This window comes from Thamnophis sirtalis, unplaced genomic scaffold, assembly GCF_051295495.1.
Source record: "Thamnophis sirtalis isolate CommonGarterSnake01/CBP01778 unplaced genomic scaffold, rThaSir2_p1.2 scaffold_1, whole genome shotgun sequence".
In the NCBI taxonomy this organism is placed as follows: domain Eukaryota; kingdom Metazoa; phylum Chordata; class Lepidosauria; order Squamata; family Natricidae; genus Thamnophis; species Thamnophis sirtalis.
In genome coordinates, this window is record NW_028261381.1 from 97,105,481 (window position 1) to 97,131,687 (window position 26,207).

The following is a 26,207-nucleotide window of genomic DNA, read 5'->3' on the forward strand; positions in this document are numbered from 1 at the left end:
AATCCCAGCAAGGTGGACAAGACCAGATATGACTGCCCAAAAATGAAAATTATTTCATACAACAACAATTTTTTTTGATGTCTAACCTTTTTTAAAAAAATAAAATGAAATATTTCTAATTTGTTTAAACAGTAAGTATATTTCATATTTTTGACATCTGGACCCATTGATTCTCCAAAACTGCATATTCCAGTTCTTCATTCCACAATTCAGGTATATAATTTTCATTTTGTTTTATAATTCCTTAAAAAATGGTTTTCATTCAAGTGCTGCATCTCTTAAGTGTATCTAAATTGCAGGTATCTTGGAAGGTCCTTGACTAGAGCATTCTGACTTGCTAAATTAACATATTTCTACTGTATATACTGCCAGGTGAATATTGTAGTTAAGTTTATCAAACTTCTATACTGTTCACTGCACTTGTATGACTAAGTTATAAACAAAGGAAATGTAGAAATATTAAATCAATATTCCTCCAGCAATATAGGTTCAATAATCCTGTTATCCAATCTCAACTCCAATCTCAATTGGAAGACTATTAAATTAGAATTTCATGTGGATCAGGGACCTTTTTTGGTTTCCTAGGTTGCAGTGTGATTTCCTGTAATGTCAGTGGTGTCAATGTATTATCTTTATGATAAATTTCTATTTCAGTATTGCCCAGGGCTCCTATTATTACATCTCATCTTACTACCTGTAGCCCATTGCTGAAGCCTGAATCAACCATTCTCCATATTTCTCTCTTAAAAATTAGTCACATGCTTTGTGTAATTTACAAACTAACCTCAAATATTTTCGAGTGGCATAGAAGCTTAGCAAAATAACAGGGACCATGGAGGTCTTCTAGTCCAATGCTCTGCTCAGGGGGGGAGCCCTATACCATTTCATACAAATTGTTGTCCAATCTCTTAAAAACTTCCAGTGTTTGGGCATTCACAACTTCTGGAGGCAAGTTGATCCACTGATTAGTTCTGTCAGGAAATTTATCCTTTGCTCTAGTTGCTTCTCTCAATTAGTTTCCATCCATTGCTTCTTGTCTTGCCTTCATGTGCTTTGGAATTTGATTGTATTAAGCAGACTAAACACGTGCTGAGGGCACCAAGCCCAAAGCTGGCACCACAAAGTTGAGAAAGAAAAAAACCAATGAAGATTTGTACAGTATGTACAAAGGGGCACCAAGATTTGTCAGTGTTTAGGGCACCAGTGAGCTTTAATCCGCCACTGGTTGATTCCCTCTGTGGCAACTTCTTAGATCTTAATTAAAATAACATGTACGGGAAGTGGCTGAAACATGCATACAATATAGAGGGAATCGTCACCCTCAAACCATATTGTGCAGAGCAAGATGAACTGCGGTGTACAGCAAAAAGCTGTTTTATGCAAATGAAATCCGTGCACGAGAGACCGCCACAACCTGAAACTCGTGTCTCTGCAAAGAAGCCTCGTTTAGAATCAATAGTCCAGCTTGGGGCCAGCCCTTGGGATTCATCTTGAAATAAGCGACGCGAGATCGGAGCCGCTAGTAGACAACCACGAAGAACCTGCCAAAGAAAAGCAAGTGTTTGTTGCCGTTAGCACGAATAGCGCTTTGACCCAAAGGTGCTTTTTTCAGGAGGCAACTGAACTTTGTTTTTGTCTTTTGAAGACGTTTCGCTTCTCATCCAACAAAGCGAAACGTCTTCAAAAGAAAAAAAAAATCCCAAAGTCCAGTTGCCTCCTGAAAAGGCACCTTTGGAACATCCCTGACCTGGATGCCTGAGAATCTCTACAGACACACCTACGCCCTGTTCAGATTTCCCTACATCATAATTTCACAACTCCAACCTACCACCGCCCCAGCAGGCTGCAGTTGAGCAAAGCTCCTCCCTTTCCGGCGCCTAAGCATCGCGGAAGGCAGCGTCCGGGCGGAAAAGCTTTCCCCAGGCGTGGAGAGATCCTCGTTTGTTTTCTGCAGCCCGGACCCAAAGGGAGACCAAGCTTTACTTTGGTTCCGACGCCCTCCTGCTCTCCCACTGCCGGATTCGCCCGTAGCTAGCCCCGCTTTTTCTCTTGAGCGGGCCATTCTGCAGGATCCTTCCAGCTTGTTGCGCAGCCCCACATGGTTTTGCACGTGGGAAGCTGCTCGGAGAGTTTCCATAACCGCGCGTAGACCGGAGTGAGAAAGGCAGAATTGGGAACGGTAAGAAAAAAGAGAATTGGATTTGCAGCGGATCTGAGAATATTCAGATAAATTGAGAGACAGATTACTGTATTTTTCCCACTTCAGTGTCCAGGGTATCTATATTTTGACTTCTTAAACCAGCAGTTATAACATCTCTTCGAAAATAAGTTCGATTATTTTCACTACGACCGATTTCTACGTTGCTTTGCGTAGTAACATATGTAATACTCATAGACATATGACAGTTAAGACATATAACTTGGAGGTTTAATGTTTGCGGTTTACTACAGCCAGATTACTAAGTGCTGTCATATAGATATCTTGATTTAATTTCAGAAAATTGGAGTCGCAATGAAATGAATTAATGTGCTATGATACAAACATTTAGGCTTACTAAAGGTGCTTTCTCTGTCATGACATGAATGATTGAATCTCATGAGTTTGAGTTATATATCCCATTAAAATCAATGGGATTTTGTTTTAAGGAAAGATACTGTAGATACAACAGTGGCACAGCATCAAAAGTTGGCATGTTAAAATTGGGTGGATTTACCTACCTGGAAATAAATACCATGTAACATAGTAAATGTGTTTAATTCAGTATAATATCAGTAGATCAATTCTTAATTCCCTTTGGGGATAAGCAACATAACCGAAAGTGTAGAAAAATAATCAGCAACACAAATTAACATTAGATAAGAGAAAAGGGGAAATGCAGCTAAAATTAGTTTACATGTAACTTGATAAATACAGGTGATTCTTGCTCTTTTAAAAATACCAGTTCAGGATACCAGCCTGGTATCCTGCACTATAATTTTTAATAATTATTTCTGGATTAATTGTACAGATTTTGCTTTTGCTAAATTACTACCAGAGTAATTTAGATTAGACTAGTTATAAATGCTGTGTAATAAAGGTATATGTCTATAATTTCTAGTCTAATTTAGATTAGACTAGTTATAAATGCTGTATAATAAAGGTATATGTCTATAATTTCTAGGGCATGGCTACTTTTGTACCAAGGACCTCTTTGAGAATTTGGTGAAAAAACTAGTCGTTTTTCAGAGTAAATGTATTCATAAAGTATATAATTGTATAATATTAAAAAGGAAACAAATTAACTTCAAATACAGTTGTCAAAATATTAATGATATGTATGAATATTTAGGTACAAACAATTTTTTGAAATACAAAGTATGCTGACTATTTTCAATTATATGCTTTTGGACAAAAAGATACTTTAGACAATAGATATATTTGTTGAAGTTAAACATTTTTGGAGTCTAGAGGGCATAATTACTATGTTGCCACCTTTCATGAATGAATTCAACGCTACATACATTTCAATTGAAGATTAGTAAAATAAGATCGTAATTTTTTTTAACCATCCAAGTTCACAGAACCCCTGAAATCTATTAAATTATCTGTTAAATCCCTAAAACCCTGTTTCTAGGGCCTCATGCTCTTTTTGTTCCCAAACATTTTCTTGATCATTGCATCAGCAAGATGTTGAATCTAAATACATTTCCTAGGAAAAAACTCCATTACAAATAAGGACTTATTTGGGTGGAAATATATATAGGGAGCACATTATCCTTGCCTTTGAGTCCAAAAAGAAGCTCCACTAGAATGCCTTTGAATTGCTTGGATGAGTAGAAATGTGCCCAGCAACATTGAAAAATGAACCCTTTGAATGAGAAGAATTTTCTCAACTGAGGTAGTATGCAGACTAATTTGTTATAACTTCTACAAATTTCACAGGATCTGCCACTGAAAATGCAGCGCAAGAAAGTGGATAATCGTATTCGGATCCAAATAGAGAATGGAGTGGCTGAGCGACAGAGGACCCTCTTTGTTATAGTAGGGGACCGTGGCAAAGATCAGGTGATGTATAGCCGTAGACTTGATGTACATTGTGTTTATATCAAAGGAAGATGAGCCTGAATCAAAGACTAACCTCCCCCAGCAAGAAAGAAGTCAGAAAATGATGTAAGAACACAGAAAAATAAATCCTTTAAAAAGACCAGATTCATTGCTTTCTTCTACATATTGCCAGCTGAAATCAGTTTTGGATATCCCTCTAATATATGTTTGTGGTCATGTGTGCACATGTGGATGCATATTTGTAAAAGAAAGAAATGAATTACTAATTTCTCAATAAAACAATTATCCCATTTATGCAATTAATCTATTCTCATCAACACCTATAAGCACTTGACATAGAAACCCATAAATACTTCCCTCTCGTTCTATGGAGAGAAGGAAGAAAGAGAGTAGCTGATGGCTGGGAAGGAAAAGAAGTCGCTGTGTGAAGAGGTGACAAAAAGAGATGACAGGGCAGGAAAGGGGGTGAAGGAGAAAGATGGTACCTAATACCTGTTTAGATATTTTTTTTAAAGTTGGCATTCACAAGCAAAAGTCTTTTCTATTTCTCCTATTCACCTATTTCCCAGTTTTCAGTAGCACCTTCTGTTTTCAGTGAATGTAAAATGACTCCCTCCCCCATTTATAAGTAATTTTTTTTTTCAGTAGTTGTTGCTGGGAATCCTTATTCCTATCAGGATAGGGCAGTGATGGCTAACCTTTTGCCATTGCGTGCCAAAAGCAGGGGGAGCAGGAGTGCACGTGCGTGACCACACCCATAATTCTATGCACCCTCCCCAGCGCATGCGCACAACCCCCACCCTCCCCCCGCTTTTGGTGCATGATGGCACTGTGGACCCATTTTTTGCCTTCCCCAGGCTCCAGAAACTTTCTAGGAGCCTGCAGAGGGTGAAAATGGCCTCCCCTGCCCCTCCCAGAGTCTCTGGAGGCCGGAAATGCCCCATTTTCCAACTTCCATTTCTTAGGGTGCAGGAGGCGTTGCCCTGTCAGCTCCAGGGTGCATGCGTGTGCTGGCCAGCTGATTTCGGCCTTCATTTTTGGCTTTATTTAGTCCTCTGGAGGCTTTTCTGAAACCTCCGGAGGGCGAAAAACAACCCAATGTGCAAACTGGAAGTTCGGGAACGGACATCCGGGTTGCCTGTAGAGGCATTTTTCTCCCTTCAGGAGCCTTCTGACAGCCAGCATGTGCATGTACACTGGAGCTGACAGGGCAACGCCTCGTGTGCCCTAAGAAATGGCTCCACGTGCCACTTGTGGCACACATGCAATTGGTTCGCCATCATGGGGATAGGGTAAGAAACTTGATGGGCATATATGGCACATGGAGTTGTCCTTGCTTTTCTTCATATAACAAGGTGTGGAATTAAGCTTGCAAACATTGCTAGCCGTTGTTGTTTCCCCTACCACCTTTTCTGCAAACTGACACAAAAGGGATAGGGAGGCTGCATTTTGACATTGACTCCTAATAGCAGCATTTCTGCAGTATGTTTGGTGCAAAGCCTTCTGTTGTGGCCTTTTTTAATTGCTGGGCTGAGTAAAAGGACAGTCTCCCCTCCTGCCAGCTGCCCTTCCAATCCTGGTCACCAGGCTACATTTAAATGCAGGCATTATTTCCTAGGACTGTTTTCCATACATCATCTTTTTATGGATTTGTTCATGCAGAGGAAATATGTGCAGTGAGTTGCATCTCTGTTTATCTATATAATGTCTAAAAGCCTTGCGAGTATTGAAATCTGTCTGCATTCTGCTAATTCACTTGTTGACAATGTTTTAGTGGCAGAAATGATTTTGAGTTGTATTATTTTAAATTACATGTATATCCTGAATTTCCTCTGAGAATTCAAGGCAGTATATGCAGGCATAACTTACTGCTCATCCTGAAGCAGCCACCTCACGGAGTAGCTTGGGCTGAGAGATGGCATGCTGTGCGATTTCTCCGCGGGTCGCCCATGAGGCCAATGATGAAGGAAGACTCGGACACAGGTCTTTCTCGGGATGAGACGACCCAGAGCATAGTCTGGATGACTCTTTTATTGAGCATACACAAAGAAAGGGTGGAGTTGCAAGGTCTATGTGGACCAATCATGGTTGCACAAGTCTATGGTATATGGTAACTCATTTACTGCCATGTAGACCTCTGAACCTAGAGAATGCCCATAGTCAGCAAATAAATCTTTTACTAGCATGCAAACTTTTGACCCCTACTTAATACTTCAGAGTCAGCAGGTGGTAACCTCTGCCCTACTTAGTGCTGAGAGTTAACAGGTTGTGACATCTGCCCTACTTAATGCTTCAGAGTCAGCAGTTTGTATTACTGACCTTATGGTAAATGATTACTGCTGTTGTATACGTGTTTCAGCATACCTATGCATGCCTTCACTTATGCTACAACAATGCTGCTTCATGGTTAAATGAACTCTGATTTTCTCAAAGTTTTGTTATTGAAGCTGGCTTGTGAATAATTGGGTGGTACAGAAGATAAAAAGGTGCTTCAGGATAAATGAAGGCATGAACCGACCACAGTTCTTTAAACCAGATGTGCCTTATCCTGAGATTGTTGCCTGCCACATGGAGGTTAATTGCCAAACGAAAAGTTAATTCAAATCTTTGGGGTTTTCTGATTCAGTTCACAAATGCTGTACATATATTCCTGCAGAAGCAATGAGCATCATTCTTGGTTTTGTTACCTGGCAGGTGGTCATACTTCATCATATGTTGTCCAAAGCAGCTGTAAAGGCCAGACCCACAGTTCTGTGGTGTTACAAGAAAGAGCTAGGCTTTAGCAGGTAAAATTGTTTATATTTCCTTTCATTTTCTAAGGTAATAGTTTTAATTTATACATCTCTGAAAAGATGCAGTGTTTCTTTTTTTTTAAAAAAGGTTTTTTTTTAATTAGATAAACATTAAAAACATTGGACATAGTGCAAGATTTCTGGCATAAACGTTTCCATATAGTTTTTGGATCTTTAAAAAATTACATTTTATATCCATTACATAGGTATGTGTAGTCAGTCAGATTACCTATCTATTAATCTCTTCTTTTATCTGATTACTAACCATACAAATACATATCCGATTTTTACCTATCACACAATCTTACCATATTTTCCAATTCTGAACTTGTCTGCATTTTCCTGTCCCAACCTTTCCCCTTCATTTCTAACCATTGGTACTTTGAGCTCTACAGTCAGTCTGTCCATTTCTGCGCACATCAGTATAAAAGATGCAGTGTTTCTTCATGTTCACAGTTGCATCAAGGGTATTACATTCTCATGCTTAATTTGCTTCATACTAGCATTACTGCTTGCTTAAATTATCTTTCCCTTGACTGCAGGGTCTGTATAAGGCCCTTATATACCTTTTCAGTATGCAGTTTTACAGGTTTATTGATTTATTTTGATAAAGGTAGACCCTGACTTACCTCTGTAATTTAAAAATTGCCTTTGTAAGTTGTGCTGGTCATTGAGTTGTACCCAGTTTTATAACCTTTTTTGCAGTGGTGGTTAAGGGAATGCTGTGGTCATAAAATAAATTTCATGGTCATTAATTGAACACTGATCATTAAGTAAATGCTTAAGCAAATACTATGATTGTTAAAAGAATGCTGCGGCTGTTAAGCAAGCCCATTGTACCCAATGGGTGTTTTTTTTCCTGAAAACCAGAAGTAAACAGTGATTTCTATTTAAAAACAAAATAGTAAATCAGGATGGTCTGAATAGAGAGATGAGCGACATATAAATTTAATAAATAAACAAATTGTGGTTGTGTGACTGAGGGATACTGCAGATAGTCATAAATGTAGGTTGGTTACCAAGTGCCCAAAATGCGTCATGTGGCTACATGGATGTGGGGGAACTATCAGAACTTTGAAACTGGTTTATCAGTAGTTTTGGGGAGGTCTTCCAAACCTCCGGATGGTTGCTAAGCCGAAGGCTACCTGTATTCATTTATCTTGAGTGTTTTTCAGATAGCAAAATTTGATATATACCATCTTGATGCATTTGCCAAATGTAATGAGTGACCCAATACTTCCACTATGTCACAGGCCTTCTTTTCCTTCTATTGAGAATAACTATGTGCATAAAACATAATTTGATGGTGTTATTGCTCAGCTTGCAGTTAAAAACAATTTCAAGTCATCACAGGATGCATTAATTTAAGATGCTTTTTCTCATATATTTTTAATGTTAATTTTCTCACTTGTTTAGTTTTTATTGAACCTAAGTAAATTACCTAATGTGCACATTGCATAATATGGCCTACATGAATTTGTTTTGCTTGTAACTCTTAATCAGAACACATAACCCACTTATTCATTTTTAAACAATGCTCTTGTAAGTGCCTGTTTATTCTGCCTCTATCCTGAATCACAGTAATATTGTCATCTGTCATGCATCATGAGATTAAAACTAAGTTGGGATAATTTTAGACTCCTTAATGCTGCAATTTTCTGCATTGTTCATTAAATTAAGCCCTATCTTACACAGTGGAACTAACTCCTAAGTAAATATACATAGGGTTATGCTTGTTTAAATGTAATCATTCTTTTCTCACTTTCAGTCACCGTAAAAAAAGAATGAGACAGTTGCAGAAGAAAATTAAATCTGGAATGTTAGATCTAAAGCAAGATGACCCCTTTGAATTGTTCATAGCAGCCACAAACATTCGGTATTGTTACTACAATGAGACACATAAAATTCTTGGGAATACTTTTGGCATGTGTGTACTCCAGGTAAGAAGATCCTTGCTACAAATCATTTGGCCTGCTTACCTGTTTCTTGCATCACTTTATTCAAAATAGCCAAAATATAATCCAATATCAGGTGTCAGTATTTGAAAAATAATATTAAAAAGTTCAATTAAGAGCAATTTGAAATATTTGTGAAACGCAGCATAAATGGATTAATTGGAGGCTTTGGTAAGATATTTAGATAACAGGATAGTTTTTCTAGATAAAACATTGTTATATTTGTCTGAATTTGGGAAGTACATGTCTTCTGATCCTGCCTACAGCTACTGATCCTTTTTCTAGCTCCTTAAGTACCCACTGAATGATGAGGCCATAATATTTAGGTGTTATGGGGTGAATAAAGTAGACTAAGATGTGCAAACTCTTAAAAGCTTGAGATCTCCGCTTCACTCTTTTAAAAAATACCCGCAACTATGAAAAAAATGCCAGTTTGTCCTAGTTTGAGGAGGTACTGGTTTTGGTTTAGAAAGAGAAATAAGTATATTACATTTAACAACCTTGTTTATCCCAAGTTCCATCCTGTAACAGTTGAAGGCCAGACTTAAAGAGAGCCTGGTCCTTGGTTGTAAGGAAGTTGCTCAATGCCCATTCTTAATTTGAAGTGGTTTCTAAGATCCTAGAATGTTGTGAAGGTGGTAGGCAAAATAGAGTACAGTAATTCATTGGGGTGTTTACATTGTATTTAGTCATGTTGCTAAGGAAAGAGCAAAGAAAGTGAACGAGCAACTGTATATTTTTCAGAGACAGAAAAATATGGTTTGTAAAGATAATAAGGAAATACACAAAAAATGGTGCTTGGTTATACAGGAATTGTTCAAGAAGGGGGAAAATTCAAGTCCACATAAACTCAAAAGGGCTTGAGTTTATGTTTAATTCTGTTCTAGAATAGATTGCTAGTTGCAAAACTGATGGGTAAAAAAAGCCTTATCTTGGTTGCAGTGAAGACAGTGCTGATAGAATCTGAACACACCTGGAAACAGTATGTAAATTTCCTCCAAATTTCTTCTTCAGGACTTTGAAGCCTTGACTCCAAATCTCCTTGCTCGAACGATTGAAACTGTGGAAGGGGGAGGTATCATCGCAATCCTTCTGAGAACAATGAATTCCCTGAAGCAACTTTATACAATGACCATGGTACATTTTTTTATTTATAAACTGGCGTCTCGTTCTGTTAAACTGTATTAATGTAGCTGCACAGGAAGGGAAATAAATGAACTGCCAGACCTTAATTTGTTTTTATTAAAAGCTTTATTTCCCAACTTCTGTTCTTTTTCCCCAAACACCATCACTTGGCTAAACAATTCCCTCCACAGTGTCAAACTATTTACTAAGTCTGCATTACTATTTCTATTAATCTTCTGATCCTTCCTGTCACCCATCTCCTCCAACTTATGACTGTATGACTGTAACTTTGTTACTTGTATCCTTACAATTTATATTGATTGTTTCCTAGTATGATTTGATTGCTTATTTGTGCCCTATGACTTTCATTAAGTGTTGTACCTTATTATTCCTGACGAGTGCATCTTGTGTTTTTATGTACACTGAGACCATATGCACCAAAGACAAATTCCTTGTGTGTCCAATCACACTTGGCCAATAAAGAATTCTATTCTATTCTATTTATAGAATTTCCCTTTTACAATAAGCATTGATGCCCTTGTTCACATTTCACAGCAGAGGGAAATTTTTCCAATAGAGAGTTGGTTGATGGTGAACCGTGGGGCTCATCTCGCTTGCTGGGGAATTCTGGGAATTAAAATCCACACATCAGAAAGTTACCATGGTTGAGAAACACTGGATTATAATGTCCAGCTAAAGAGAGACATTATCTTGATAGTTGCAGTTAATGGTGTTTATTCTTCCCCTCCACAGAATTCAAGTCTCAGCTGAGGAGGTTTGGGTGGCCCTTTCCCTAAATCTTTGGCAGTCCTGTTTGAGGAATAGCTCAATTCTCCCTCAGAGAAGTGAGCTGTTTCAAGGCAAGGCTTCTTTGAAGGGAGTCTTTTCCCTTCCCATAGGATATTTGGGAGGCCAGGTTGCTTCTTCCTTCTGCCCCCACCCCCAAGGGAAAGACAGAATGGAGTACATACATATTCTTGTGAACATGGCATATAAATTAAATAAATCAATTTTTTACTTCATTTATTGTTTTCCCCAAAGTCTTGGACAGGGCTAAACTTAAAATGTTGGGAATATAGTTGTTAGAGAGATGTGGACTTGTAAGATAGTGCAGGCAGCCAGGCGCTACGCAGTATTTGTCAACTCTGGTGTGTCAAATTGGATGGATAGTATATGGCTATCCAGGTTTCACATAAGGATTCTCTTCTTTTCCCAGGATGTTCATTCCCGCTATAGAACAGAAGCACATCAGGATGTGATTGGCAGATTTAATGAAAGGTAAGTTGAGCACACTTATACAAGTTAGTAAATGGGCAATTTAGGAAACTTAATCTACTTGTTTTATGTGTTGTTTGAACTGAACATTTTTCTCATACAAGAAGTGGTTTCACTTCAAAATGTTTACTGCCCTCTAGTGATAACATTCAGAACGTGTGTATTAAATTCCATTTAACTGGTCAATTGATTGGGCTGGTTTCCCTTGCAGTCAAGAGACTTGGTGTTCGGAATAGAACCTTGCAATAAAACATCCGCAGAATGAAATTAGCATTGTGCTAATAAAAAGCCACAAGATAAATAATCACATCCATTGGGAGAACAAAAACCCAAACAGTACCATTTCTCCGTTCAAAATCTCCCTAAAATAATTCATGAGTAGAATGACGGCAACCTGAGGGCCAATTGACTTTCCAGTAGGAGGCAATTCCTTAGCACAAGGGCTTTATGGAAAAACAAGGCTTGTGAGTCTTGGGTCATTTTGCCTTGTGAAAATGGGGATCCATTATCAGTTTCTTTCACAATATAAAAAAACGGGCCACTTATAGAAGACATTTCTGTAAGTGTTCCGGGGCCAATCCATATGGGGGTCTTACAAGTTACAACCAATCTCTGCCACCATCCAAGTGTCAAAGAACATGAATGAAGTGTTCATGTTGAAAGGAATTCCTTATCTCTACAGGCTTTCTTGGCAGTTAAATGTCTTCTATTGAAACATATACTGTATTTTTCAGAGTATAAGACGCACCTTTTCCCCTCAAAAAAGGGGCTGAAAATCTGGGTGCGTTTTATACACTGAATACAGCATTTTTTGCTCCCAAAACCCTGCCCCTTCACCAAAATGGCCGTGCATAGCTTGTAGGAGGCTTTTAGAGAGCTCCTGGGGGCTGGGGAGGGCAGGAATAAGGAAAAAACAGCTCGTTTTTTGCTCAATTTTGCGCCCCCAAGCTCCCAGGAGCATGTTATAAGCTTCCCAATGCCCCTTTTTTGACAAAAAATGGGCCCATTTTTGCAAAAAAAAGTGGGCATTTTTTGCTTGTTTTTGCCCTCCCTCTACACGCCTCCTAAGGGCTATCCATGCCCTTTAAAAAAGGGGGGGGCATTTTGGGGAGGTTTGCCGAGTGCAAAAACTTTTTAAAAAAAATTTGCCTCTTCAAAACCTTGGTGCGTCTTATACTCCAGTGCGTCTTATACTCCAAAAAATACGGTATCTCTTGAGACGCTTTGCCCTCAGGTTGATGTTCAGAGGGGCTGCTAGAGGAGAAGTGTTTTGTGCATTGAGGAAAAGCCAGATTCTGTTGTAATATTATTTTCTTACTTGTCTCCTGCAGATTCATTCTCTCTCTGGCCTCTTGTAAAACCTGTGTAGTTGTTGATGATCAGCTGAATATCCTCCCCATCTCTAGTCATGCTGCAAACATTTCAGCTCTGCCACCTCGGTCACAGGTACATTTATTTACCTGATAATGACCAGTGCTTCAGGCTCTCATATGAAATATGTAATTATTTATATTTCATTGGGATATTTAATATGCGGTAGAAATAGATGTTAAAAGGAATAGAGATTTCCCTGTTAGCCTTTTCTGCTGTTCCTTGTTCCAAATACAGGGCTTAGACTGTGAATTCCAAGAGGTATCTGGAAAAAAATGTAAGAAAAAGTATAGCAAATAAAATTTAAAATGCATACGAGTATCCCCACCATGACTTAATTTGGAAGAAAACTATTACTATTTTGTGACGACAAAGATAACTCATTCTAAAAATCTGATTAAACATTCGATTTAACTCTAGAACTGCTTTTCAATTTTTTGTGGAAACTGATGTATTTCTTGTCTTTTTGTAAAAGTATTCCTGTTTTTCAGCCTCCTTTGTTAGTGCTTTTAACTCTCTGTCACCTTATCATTTTTTCCTGTACCAAAAATGCTTTTCAAAAGGCAACTGGATTTTCTTCACTTCTTTCTTTGAAAATGTTTCATTTCGCATCCAAGAAGCTTCTTCAGAAGAGAAGAAGCTTCTTGGATGAGAAGAGAAACATTTTCAAGGGAACTCCCCCCGAAAGTCCAGTTGCCTTTTGAAAAGTATTTTAGGGAGAACCAGCACCTGGATGATTGGGAATCTTCACAGATTTTTATCCCTGTAGTTCCTATAGAACTGTTCTCTTTTTGGGAATAGTTTTGTGAGCATTACAACCATTTGGTTAGCATCTAATCAGCCTTACAAAGAGCTGTGGTGGTGCAGTGGTTAGTACTGCAGGTTACTTTTGCTGATCACCAGTGCCAGCAGTTTGGCAGTTCGGTGCTCACCGGCTCAAGGTTGACTCAGTCTTCCATTTTTCTGAGGTCTGTATAATGAAGACCCAGATTGTTGGGGTCAGATAGGCTTATTCTGTAAACCGCTTAGAGAGGGCTGTAAAACGCTGGGAAGTGCTCTCAGATGAAATATGACACAAGTCTAAGTGACATTGCTATTGCTCCATCCTGCTCTGCAGGTTGGCAAACAAACCCACCATCAAGAAACCATGGTCACAGTATAGTTTGATGAAAGTTGTCATCCTCTTTTGAAATAACATCCCAAAATTGAAAATTCTTGGAAGGATTTGCAATAAGGCTACTTTTCCCTTTTAGCTCATGTTTAATTTAACTGGGATTTCCATATATTATTCTCATTTTTCCCTGAAAGATAGCTCATTTGGATTCACACAGCTGTTTTCCTCTTTTAGGAAGAGAGCCAAAGTCCTTGTGAGGTGGAACTGAAGGAACTAAAGGAGAGCTTACAGGACACACAACCGGTTGGCACATTGGTTGATGTTTGTAAAACGCTGGATCAGGTAAACTTACATTCAGATTAATATTTTATTGCTATTAGATTTTTATCCCACCTTTAAAATACATTTTGGTCAATTCAAAGCAGCGAATATTCTGAATATGTTTGTGAGGTGGATTGGTCATCTATCCAGTTTTGATGACTAAGGAAGGCCCAAATTCACAATCTCCTGGCCAGCCCCTCAACTACTATACCAAACCATCTCTTCTTATCTGTATTATAAAATACATGATATAATGCAGATATGATAATGTCCCCTTTAGTTTTGCAAAACCCAGACTGTTGAGAAAAGCCAAAATAAGTTGGGATTAAATTATTGTTGTATAATTCCTATTACCGTAATAGTTTCTCTTTTCCTGCTTTATGTCTGTTCTCGTTGATGTCGTTCTCCATCCATATCTCCTGTCTTGATGGCTTCTTTCCTCCCTGACAGGCCAAAGGAGTCCTTAAATTCATCGAAGCCATTTCTGAGAAGACCCTGAGAAGCACTGTGGCTTTAACAGCTGCTAGAGGGCGTGGGAAATCAGCTGCTTTGGGATTGGCAATAGCGGGAGCGGTGGCTTTTGGGTAAGTTTTTCCTAGATATTCCAAGAGGGATTTTGTGTGTAGGGAAACTTTTTTGAGCTGGTGAGTACGTTTGGAAAATTAAAAGCATGTGGTATGGTCACAGAGTAACTGCTGAGAGGGGGACTTTCCTATTCATGATATATAGTTATAAAGTTCAAAGCAGAAATTATTTTAGATATGCTGTATATCAGAGGTCTCCAACCTTAGCAACTTTAAGCCTGGCGGACTTCAACTCTCAGAACTCAGGGAGTTGAAGTCCGCCAGGCTTAAAGTTGCCAAGGTTGGAGACCCCTGCTGTATATCATTTCCTTTGGCCAAGTGCAAAAAGATAATATACCCCAATAATGCATGTCAGTGATACTGTTCCTCCGGTCTCCAGCAGGTAGCAGCATCTAACCAACCTTGACTGATCTTGGCATAGTTAAGTATTATCAGACCTAGTTAATATTTAGTGGAACCCTTCCCCCAGGAAATTCCAGGGAGACGGGAAGCTAGCATAACATCTCACAAGGAGGCACTAGCAAACTCTTCAGTTTTTGCGTCAAGAAAACAACATGGCGGTACCTGTAGGGTTGTAATTTAATTCAAACTTTTCCTTTAATGGTGTCTGTTTGCTTCTTTTTGGTATCTGAATCAGAATTTTTATTGGACAGTTCTTCCATTCAGCAAATTGGTATAGTGAGGATTTTTTATTTTATTTTGTTCCTGTCAGCCTGGAATACTAGTGCATTTTAATATTATAAACTAGTTTTCACTGAGATGGAGGATGTAATCTATGGACTATTTTACTGCAAATAGTAGCTTACATTGTGTACCTTATCATTTTTTGGCAAAGTGGTCCATCACATATACAATATTAAATCATGTTATTAGACAGATTTACTGTGTCATTGAAGGTTTGCCAAAGTCTAGATTTGCTTCTGCACCATTTATATTTTCATTCACTCAGTCATTTGTTCATCCAAATACCACTCCAAAAATTCTGGTCAGTTTACAATGTTAACAATGTTAAAAATGTTATTTTTTCCCCTCGATGAAATCCAGCCTCCAACCTGCACAAGCTAACACCCTTCCAAAACGTGAAAAGCAATAGCCATAAATATACTATAGGAGAATTATTGTTACAATAATTGACAGACTGTAATGTTATTCAGTCACTAAGTTGTGTATGACTATTCATGATCCCATGGACCATAGCATGCCAGCCCCTCGACCCAGTCCTTCACTGTCTCCCTGAGTCTGATCAAACTCATGCCCACTGTATAACCATCTCATCCTCTCCCCTTCTCTCCTTTTGCCTTCTATCTTTCCTGGCCACCAGGGGGAAGGAGGAAAGAGGATTCATATGAGTCCTCTTTTCTCATTTCGTGTCCAAAGTATTTGAGCTTCAGCTTCAGTATCTGTCCTTCCAAAGAAAAGTCAGGGCTGACTTTCTTTAAGAGACCAACTATATGTCCTTTTTAAAACTTGAAGCATTGTTCTATTGCTGTGATGGCGAACCTATGGCACGTCTGCCCAAAGTGGCACGTGGAGCCATTTCACCTGACATGCAAGGTGGCGCTGTTCCTCTTCCGAGTTCTTGGCGTGCATAGGTGCGTGACGATCACCTGGCCTTCGTGCGTGTGGCAGTGCTGGAAACCAGAATGTTTTCCAGCATGGGCATGCGCCGACCAGCTGATCATCGCATGCACATGCACACCAGTAAGCAGAAGACTAGGGGGCTGGTACACATGCACACACCGGAAAACGGAAGTTCATTTCCTGGGGCGCACATGTGCGCGCATGTACCCTTTGCAGCTCATCGTCTGGGTAGCGTGGCTGATGAGCACGCATGCACAAAGCACATGCTCGGTGCCAAAAAGGTTCATCATCACTATTCTATTGTCTCTTAACAATTGGGGCATTGAATCATAAGTCATATTTTAATTGATTTGGTGTTTCAAAGGTGATGCGCTAAAAATAGCTTCTGACATTTAATAGAGGGAAAAAAGTTGTAGCATCTGTTATCTTTTGATTCTTTACAGCTATTCCAACATTTTCGTCACATCTCCAAGTCCAGATAATCTTCACACCCTGTTTGAATTTGTATTTAAAGGCTTTGATGCCCTACAATACCAGGTAAGATGAAGCAATATTGTGGCCTCCTTGGTGCTCTCTGAGCTTGGTTGTTGGCTTCCATATGTGTCTTTACACAGTAACAAGATGTCTGCAAACAAAACAACCAAGTTCAGGGAGAGCCAAGTTCACAGCCACAGTTCAACCGTGAGCTACAGATATTCTCTTCTTTCGTGGTGATAATAAAAGGGATGGAGTTTTTCATTAGAGCCGTGATGGAGAATCTATGGCACACATGTCACAGGTGGCACATGGAGCCATTTGTTAGGGCATGTGACGTGTTGCCCTGTCAGCTCCAGTGTGCAGGTGTGCACTGGCCAGCTGACTTCAGCCTTTATTTTCGGCTGTTTTTTGCTCTCCAGAGGTTTTCTTGAAGGCGAAAAACAACCCAATGTGCAAACCGGAGGTTTGGGAACAGACTTACGGTTTGCATGTTGAGCTGTTTTTCTTCCTCTGGAAGCTACGGGGAAGCCTTCTGAAGCCTTTGGAGGGCCTCCGGGGAGAGGGGAGGCCATTTTCACCCTCCCCAGGCTCCTAGAAAGCCACTGGGGAGGGCGAAAAATGGGTCCATTGTGGACCAAAAGCGGGGGAAGGGCGGGGGTCACCTGCGCATGCATGCGGGGGAGTCGTGCGCATAGAATTATGGGTATGGGCACGCCTGCACACAACTCCTCTGCGCTTCCCCTGCTTTTGGCACTTGATGGGGAAAAAGGTTAGCCGTCACTGCATTAGAGTATCTCAGTTTGCCAAAAGATTTCCCTGCCAAACGTTTCTGCCAGGTTTTCTCTTACCCTGTCTTTGTTTTGCTTTGTGGTTTTTTTTGTGTGTGTGTGAGTGTGCCTTCAAATCAGTTTTTGATTTTTGGTAACTGCCTGGACTGTAGTCCCTGCAGTTTTCTTCGTAGGTTTTGTCAGAATTGGCTTGCCCATTACCTCATTCTTCCGAGGGTTGAGAGAGAATGACTAGCCCAAGGTCAATCATCCAGTTTCACATCCTGATTTGAGCAAAAGGAGAAAATGTCCATGCAGTAGGCAAGCAAAATTTGGGCGGGTTGTGGGAGCTGGGTGGGAGGCTTGTCAAGTTTCTGGGTGAGAATACAAAGACTGCATTTACGAGTAGCATATTTTTTTAAAAAAAAACTTGTAGGAAGAAATAAAACTTGACTGGTGAATATGTCAGGAAGACTTGTTTGGAGAGATGGGAGCAGATAAGCAGAGGGAAGCAAGAGAGGAGGAGTTGGCGAAGCAAGAGAATTAGCGTATTTGTGCACAGGCAGTTTACTAGAGGCTGGGGAGAAAGTGTAATTTGAGTAGACAGTCAGTAATCCAATACCACCCAACAGCTTGAAACATACCAAGGGATGGCTCAGAAAACTTGGTCAGGAACACGCAGAGCTTAAAATGAAGGAGAAGTCAAGAAGAATTTGCTAATCACAAAGCCAGATGCCACATTTGCTTCTAGCAATGGAAGCCAATCCCTACACAGATGTAATATTCTCCCCACTGAACGTGCACAGCTGACGCTTTCCCTGCTCAGCAGTTGCAATGATAAGGCATAATGAGCTGAAGAAGCTTCTTGGATGAGAAGCGGAACATCTTGAAAGAAAAAAAAACAGAAAGTCCAATTGCCTCTTGAAAAAGCACCTTTGGAGCATTATAACAAGCAGTCTTTCCACTTTCTCACAAGGCACTTGCTTTGTAGGATTCCAAGGCTAGCAAAGTTTGCCCATCTTCTTGGCTCCTATATTAGCAAAAGAAGGATTAGTGTTAGTTGAGGAGGGACCTGAGTGGGTATTCGTATTGAATTCAGTTGAATGTTGAATCAGTAGGTGCAGCATTCAGTGGATCTGATCTGCCTGGCTCTTAGGTCCTGGCTCTGAGACTCAGACACCCCGATTGCTTTGTGCATAAGGTGGGACAAGAGTTTACAGTCACCCAGTGCCTGTAAACCACTATACCAACTGGCCTGTTCTCCCTATCTTGGCATGCATATGTCATGGATCTTCTGATCTTCTTAAGCCTAGCAGCCTCCAGATGTGCTAGGTTGCAGACCCTCAACTCAATCATCATGAATAGGCTGCTTGAGATTTGTAAATTTCCCAAGATGTGAAGTTCTGAGCCACAGCACTTCGCTCTTTACTCCAAACAGCTTACATCCTACAGATGACTTACTTTCTGGGAAAAAATACTGTAGGACTAAGACACCCCTAACACCCCTGAGGGTGTGTGTGTTCTGTTAAGATATAGCCTGTTGTGCCTTAAAATGATTTCTACTGTACTGTTGCAAAATGGCTTCTACTGTACAGCACAGTGGAGTTGCCATGGTAATGGCTTCACAGTACTCCACAGGGGGGCTCCCTCTGGTAAGGGGGAAAATCCAACATTAGAGATTGTGTTTGGTCCAGACATTTTTTCCCTATGAATAAATACCAAGGCAATGCCGGGTTATTAGCTAGTAGGTAGATAAAAATGCCAAATCCAGTCTAAACATCTGGCTGGCTGTGCGACCAACTATAATAATAAGCTATGTCAATTATTAGGAAGGACAATATTTAATTCATTTTTCACATTGCCCCATTATGTCTGTTTTCAGGAGCATTTGGATTATGAGATCATTCAGTCTCTCAATCCTGAATTCAGCAAAGCGGTTGTGAGAGTCAATGTGTTTCGAGAACATAGACAGACAATACAGGTATTTTACCAATGGAGAATTGGGCATTTGGGTGTTTTCTTTAATGTTGCTGTTCTACTTTGGTAGAAGCCAGAATTCAGCACTTAAGCAGTTTCTAATAATGCATGAAGGGCTTCTGAACAGGTCAGGATTGGAAACTACTTTATGAATGAAAATGCTTCTATTAATTTGTTTTAAATTTGGTTTTCTACTACATGTGAACATGGGCTGCATACAATGGTGGGATTCAATTTTTTTTACTACCAGTTCTATGGACGTGACTTTGTGGGTGTGGCTTTGTGGATGTGGCAAGGGAAGGATACTGCAAAATCCCCATTCCCTCCCTGCTCCACTAACCTGCTTTCCAGCTCTGTTCTGTTCAGGGCAACAAAAGAAGATCAGTTGTGAGGCAGCGGGGCTGGGGCCAGCCTATTTGCCAGTTCTCCAAACTACTCAAAATTTCTGCTACCGGTTCTCCAGAACCTATCAGAACTGGCTGAATACCACCTTTGGCTGCATAGTGTTGTTAGCTATTCCGTGTGATTTGCAGGTATAGCTCATTTATTACTTTAGATCAGTGCTGTCAAACTCGTGGCCTGCAGGACGGATGTATCAAGCGCTGGCCATGGCTGGTTAGCAAGGGGGGGGGAGTTCCGATATGTCACGTGACGTGGCCATAACAACACGAGTTTGACACCCCTGCTTTAGATAAAGGGAACTAAGCAAAATGAGAAATTTAAAGGGCTCTAAAAGAGCTTATTTTATTTTTGTTGCTGACACCCCCTCAGAAAGGCAGTTAGGATTTCTACCCTTTCCCTTTCCCCCCAGTATATCCATCCTGCTGATGCTGTGAAACTGGGGCAGGCGGAACTTGTGGTAATCGATGAAGCTGCTGCCATTCCCCTTCCTTTGGTGAAGAACCTGTTGGGCCCTTATCTGGTCTTCATGGCCTCTACAATCAATGGGTAAGCTTTACTGGCTAAAGTGATGTCCAAAGGCTATTGATCCACTGTTTCTGAAAATTATGAAGAATATACTTTTTGTGGTTGCTTTTTTTTTTTGAATCTCAGATAAAAATATGTTTAGAATGTTTAGAATGTTTATTATAATTTATAGGCCGCCCTTTTCCCTGAGGGGACTCAGGGCGGCTTACAAAACACGGGGAAGGGGGTAAAAAGACAAAAAACATAAGACAATACATAATATTAAAAATAGAGCACAACATTCATTCATCATTCGGGAGGGGACGAACTAACATTTTTTATCCCCAGGCCTGATGGGATAGCCAGATCTTAAGGGCCGTGCGGAAGGCCTGGGCGGTGGTGAGGGTGCGGATCTCCACGGGGAGATTGTTCCATAGCGTCGGAGCTGCAACTGAGAAGGCTCTCCTCCGCGTAGTCGCCAGTCGGCACTGACTGGCGGATGGAATTCGGAGGAGGCCTACCCTGTGCGATCTGATGGGACGCAGGGAGGAATACTCTGCTTCATCTGTTAGTGAGCTCCTTCCTTTAAATATTTTGTACTGGAATTAATATCCAGTGATATAAAACACCTGTCTCTGATGGCAGTCAGTTGTGGCTGAGTCACACACATGCAGTTGCCATTGGATAATAGAATCAACAAATAATAAGCATTCATGAATGCCTGTCCCATTAGTAATAAGGACTTGTTTTATCTATTTGGCGGGGTTATTTTCACATTATTCCTTACTATTGTTCAAACAACACACACACACACACACACACACACACACCACTTATGCAAGTAACTTATTTTAGTCTTAAGAAAAAAATTACTAAATGTTTGAGTTAAAAGAAAGGCTTTGAAGTGCTATTTCAACACACTGATTTATTTCAGAATTGGTAATGTTAAAACAGGAGTGAAATGTTATTAGATGTTTGACAGGAGTAGAAGAGAAAAAAAAACAAAAACAAAAAATTGACCAGTTGGCATTGTAGCCAAGGAACTTTTTAGAGTTTTTTAATTGATTTAATTTATTATTGTATTTAAGTTATGAACGATACATTTTATTTTTTACTATGTTGTAAGATAAACTGGCATTTGACTGAAAGGTTGCATGCATTCCAATGTTTTTAAATAATTTCTGTCCTTTCTCAGTCTTAAAAACAGAAAAATAACAAATCTGGCATTTTGTGCCTATGACTTCAACATTTCTAGAGATATTACATCTTTAGGACAGAATTTGGATTAATCTGCTTATATCGTAAGTTAAACAGCTGCTGTTCTTGTTCTTTTGTCTGTTCCCATCTGACTGTTCTGTCTCTTGTTTTGAATAGATATGAGGGCACCGGCCGTTCCTTGTCTTTGAAACTGATCCAGCAGTTACGACAGGAGAGTGCACAGGCCCAAGCCAGCGTAACTGCAGAGAACAAAATAACCACTACAGCTAAACTGTCCTCAGGTATTTCTCTGAAACTGGAAACCTGCAGTACATAAGGTCATGGCTGGTTGCTTAACTGAGCTGTATATTTTTTTGAAAAAGAATATAGAGGATAAAGTAATTGGGGAGAATCACAGAAAACTCACTTTTCCATGAGCTGTCTTTGAGGACCCGGATTGTTGTTGGGGGCAATATGCTGACTCTGTAAACCGCTTAGAGAGGGCTGAAAGCCCTATGAAGCGGTATATAAATCTAACTGCTATCTTAGATAACCTTCAAGGCGATTGACAGATCCTGAGTGATGGGTCTTCTTTCTTTGATAGGTTTGTTTGTTCTCTTGTTAGATGATAGGTCTCTTGTTTCTTCAAATCCATCAGATATTGAGGTTTGGGTTCCACACATTACTAATGTAATGTAGATGAGTTAGACATTTGGCTTGTCAGATTGTGCATGTCCAGGAATTAGTTAAATTATCTCTTTAAAAACAGTGACTTAACTCAAAATACGTGCCCACTTGTTAAGTGATTCACTGCAGATGTTAAGCTAGTAACATGATTGTTAAATGAAATCTGACTTTCCCATTGAATTGGACGCAAAAGGCGATGATATGACACCTGGGACATCATACATATGAGTCAGTTGTCAAGCATCCAAATTTCATTCACATGACCATGGGGATATTGTAACTGTCGTAAGAATGAAAAAGGTTCATAGGTCACTTTTTTCAGTGACATTGTAACTTTGAACGGTCAACTAAATGAACTATTGTAAGTCGAGAATTACCTGCACCAGTTACAGCTCTTGTTTTTTGACCACCTTGACAAAAGAGATTTTTAGATCCTTTTGTATGTGGCTTTTTGTATATCATCTCTCCCCAGCCCGTACACTGCATGAAGTTTCGCTTCAGGAATCCATTAGATATGCTCCAGGAGATCCAGTTGAAAAGTGGTTGAATGATTTGCTATGCTTGGATTGTCTCAACATCACGAGAATTATATCTGGTTGTCCATTGCCTGAAACCTGTGATTTGTATCCTTGTGCTAATTTTCAGATTAAGTGCAGCTATTGTAGTCATATCTATATTCCCATCACATTGTTCTATTTTAGGGAAAACATTCTGTGAAGCATAGAAAAGGAGCAAGAAGTAGTAAACAACAGAAATGAATAACATGAAGTAAGAAAAAGGAAAGAAACAGTAGCTATAACTAATTTAGGCCAATACCATCCACTGTAACCCTACTTTTTTTGTTCTTGGTTCCACATATGTCAATTCATTAGTTACCTTTTGTTGTTTAAATTTCTCACTACTTTTTAAAAATGTGGGTTTTTTTTGTGCTGATCCCTCAGGTTTCTATTCAGCTCATATTTGTTCAACATTTATTCATTCTTGACTCTGCCTTTTGTTTTATCACATAAACTATTGAGATGTCCCATTGCCATTGCATTCAACACTCAGGTTTCTCCAGAGATACTCAACCCTCATTTCCATGCAACAAAGTAAATGAATTCTTATCTCATTTATTTTTTGGTAACAAACCTCTTAGTACCTCCTACCTTTCTACCAACATTTGCAGATCTTAAAAATTTACACAGACTTAGAAATAGAATTGATAACTATAGCTATTTACTTCCTCTGCTTTTCACTGCCTATGAAGTGTGTTGGACATTAGTAAATGTATTTGGACAATGGCAGTCTGTCAGCATTGAAGAAAATGTTGGCTTCCTTCTAGCTTTCAAACACAAATCATGAATTTGTCCCTTAACTCATGGATGACACTCAGATATTATGTGAACAGAGACACTCTGTTCTGTTATCACAGAGCGTCAGAAACTTTTCTTCAGAGATTAATGGCCCTGTATGTGGCTTCTCACTACAAGGTTGGTGATCATGTGTTATTTTCAGCTTGGACTTAGCAGAAAAATGGTGGGGTCACTCTGTTCTCTGCTCCTGCCTAAGATTGGACTGAAATCACTTAGCCCTGGGATGGTGAACCTGTGGCACGCATGCCACCGGTGGCACGCAGAGTCCTCTCTGTGGGCACACAAGCCGTTGCCCCAGCTCAGTTCCATAGCACATGCGCACACGTACCTCCCGCCAGTCAGATGTTTTTCTGGTCTCTGCCACACATTTGCCGGGAGTAGGGCGCATGCACTGCATGGGGTGGGGGGGATTCATGCACGCATGTGCAGGGATCACAGGTGCATGTGCGGGGGTGAAGGGGCACCAGGGAGTTACATGCGCATGCGTAGTGGAGCGGGTGTGATGTATGTGTGTCATGCGTGCATTACATTTCGGCACGCGGCAACCTAAACGGTTAGCCATCACTGCCTTAGCCAGTCCTTGCACTTATAACCATCACAGTGTCCCAAGAGTCAAATGATCAGAATTTGAGCGTTTGGCAACCAACATTTATTTATGATGGCTGCAGCATGCTGTCGTCACGTGATTGCCATTTGCAACCTTCCCAGGGAGCTTCTGAGAAGCAGAGTAAATGGGAGAAGCTAGATTTGTTTAACAAGTGGTTGCTTCATTTAGCAACGGAGGTTCCAATCCCAATTTTGGTCATACATTAAGGACAACCTGTATATGATTCTAGGAAATAAAGTTTGCTAAAAATTTTAAAAAGGGATGCGTAATAAAGATAATGTTAAATCTGGAGGCCACATTGAGTCATACAGAAACAGCATTCTGATCCAGGATACTTTTTGTCAGCTTTTGGCATATGGGAATGTATTGGGAATAATAAGAGAGTTTCAAAGTCATGGGGCTTTTAAAGTATAAAGAAAGTATCAGTTCTAGAAATAACTGCTAGCCTGAATTAACAAAGCATGCTTGAATGACTGAGATGTAATTCTCTAACATGGTTGCAACCTTCCAGAATTCTCCTAATGACCTCCAGATGCTTTCGGATGCTCCAGCCCATCATCTCTTTTGCCTTTTGCCACCAGTCCCACCGACTCAAAATTCCTTGCCAGAAGTCCTTGCTGTAGTCCAGGTAAGAAGGATGTTTTCAAGTAACCAAAGTAACGAATTTGATCAGACAAGAAGAAGCAGAACTAGAGAAATCAATAAGTAAGGACTCTGCATCTTTCCCTAGGGAATTTGTATCTTTTCTTCATTGGTTCTGGGGAAGAAATTTGTCATGTTATCCATCATGTGAGCAAAGAATTGGGAGTCTATTTACAGTATTTGGGAGTTACTAAAACCAAAGCATATCTCTTACTGATTTCTCAATTAAGGTAGACTTTCATTAATACTTTTTGAATTGTAAAACATGTCAGAATCAAAACTATTACCAGCAACTTCTACCTCATTTACATTATTGTTTTGGGGGAACAGAATAGATCAGGAGATTGGATTAACCCAGTCTTTCTAGTTACTATTAGAAAATAATAGTACTTTCTGTACTATTTTAAGTAAACTACACCTTCTGGTAGTTCTAGGATTTCAGGTGCTTCATCAGCCGAGAGCCCAGGGAAGGGGTGGCGGTGTGGCTATTGTTGTCCGGGAGTCTTTGGTACCTCGTAGGATCCCTGCTCCGGAGCTTGTCGGGTGTGAGTCCCTACTGGTGAAGCTGGACCTCAAGGGTCAAGTGGGTCTGCTGCTAACGTACCTGCCTCCCAACTGTGTTGCAGCAGCCCTCCCCTCGCTCCTCAAGTCGGTAGCCGAGCTAGCAATTGAGTTCCCTAGGCTTATGGTTCTGGGAGACTTCAATTTGCCTTCGCTCGGTGAACACTCTGATGGAGCGCAGGAGTTCATGGCCTCCATGACAGCCATGGGCTTGACCCAGGTAATTCGAGGCCCAACCCACTCAGCGGGTCACACACTCGACCTCGTATTCCTCTCGGAGCAGTGGATTTGTGATCTTGGTCTGAGGGGTAATGAGATCATACCCCTGTCGTGGTCAGACCACTGCCTACTGAGGCTAGACTTCCGGAGGCCAAACCCCCACCGTAGGGAGGAGGAACCGACCAGGTGGTTCCGCCCCAGGCGACTTATGGACCCTCTAAGGTTCCAGACGCAGCTTGGGGATATTCCTGATACTCTCGCCCACAGTTCGGCGGAGACTCTTGTTGCTGCCTGGCACTCGGCAGCATCGGAGTCTCTTGACCGGATTGCGCCACTACGGCCCCTCCGGGTCGGCGGATCCCGGAGGCCTCCTTGGTTCACCGAGGAGCTCCGGGAGATGAAGCGCCGGAGGAGACGCCTAGAGCACGTGTGGAGGTCCGATAGGTCCGAATTGAACCGAGCACTTTTGACAGCATGCACCAAGGAATACATCCGGGCACTAAGGACAACTAAAAGAACACACATTGCCACCTTGGTTGCGTCCACTGAGTCCCGCCCAGCCGCCCTGTTTAGGATAACCCGCTCCCTCCTAAATAGGAGGGAGGCAGGGGACCCCTTGCAGGGTAAGGCTGAGGATTATGTCCAGTTC

The 26,207-nt window shown here is 40.5% G+C and overlaps 1 protein-coding gene across 1 annotated transcript in view; it reads left to right on the forward strand.

Annotated features, from left to right (window-relative positions):
• Window positions 1-2,125: 2,125 nt before the first annotated feature.
• The window catches only part of NAT10 (N-acetyltransferase 10), a 38,287-nt gene continuing 14,205 nt past the window's right edge, over window positions 2,126-26,207 (forward strand). Inside the window, exons 1-16 of the mRNA XM_014075944.2 lie at window positions 2,126-2,179; window positions 3,923-4,045; window positions 6,740-6,831; window positions 8,606-8,777; window positions 9,807-9,929; window positions 11,134-11,195; window positions 12,524-12,638; window positions 13,912-14,019; window positions 14,449-14,582; window positions 16,607-16,700; window positions 19,290-19,388; window positions 20,196-20,332; window positions 21,665-21,789; window positions 22,647-22,797; window positions 23,550-23,646; window positions 24,648-24,764. Of these exons, the coding sequence (XP_013931419.2) occupies window positions 3,938-4,045; window positions 6,740-6,831; window positions 8,606-8,777; window positions 9,807-9,929; window positions 11,134-11,195; window positions 12,524-12,638; window positions 13,912-14,019; window positions 14,449-14,582; window positions 16,607-16,700; window positions 19,290-19,388; window positions 20,196-20,332; window positions 21,665-21,789; window positions 22,647-22,797; window positions 23,550-23,646; window positions 24,648-24,764 (1,734 nt within the window). The 5' untranslated portion in view covers window positions 2,126-2,179; window positions 3,923-3,937. The remainder of the gene's footprint in view (window positions 2,180-3,922; window positions 4,046-6,739; window positions 6,832-8,605; window positions 8,778-9,806; window positions 9,930-11,133; window positions 11,196-12,523; window positions 12,639-13,911; window positions 14,020-14,448; window positions 14,583-16,606; window positions 16,701-19,289; window positions 19,389-20,195; window positions 20,333-21,664; window positions 21,790-22,646; window positions 22,798-23,549; window positions 23,647-24,647; window positions 24,765-26,207) is intronic.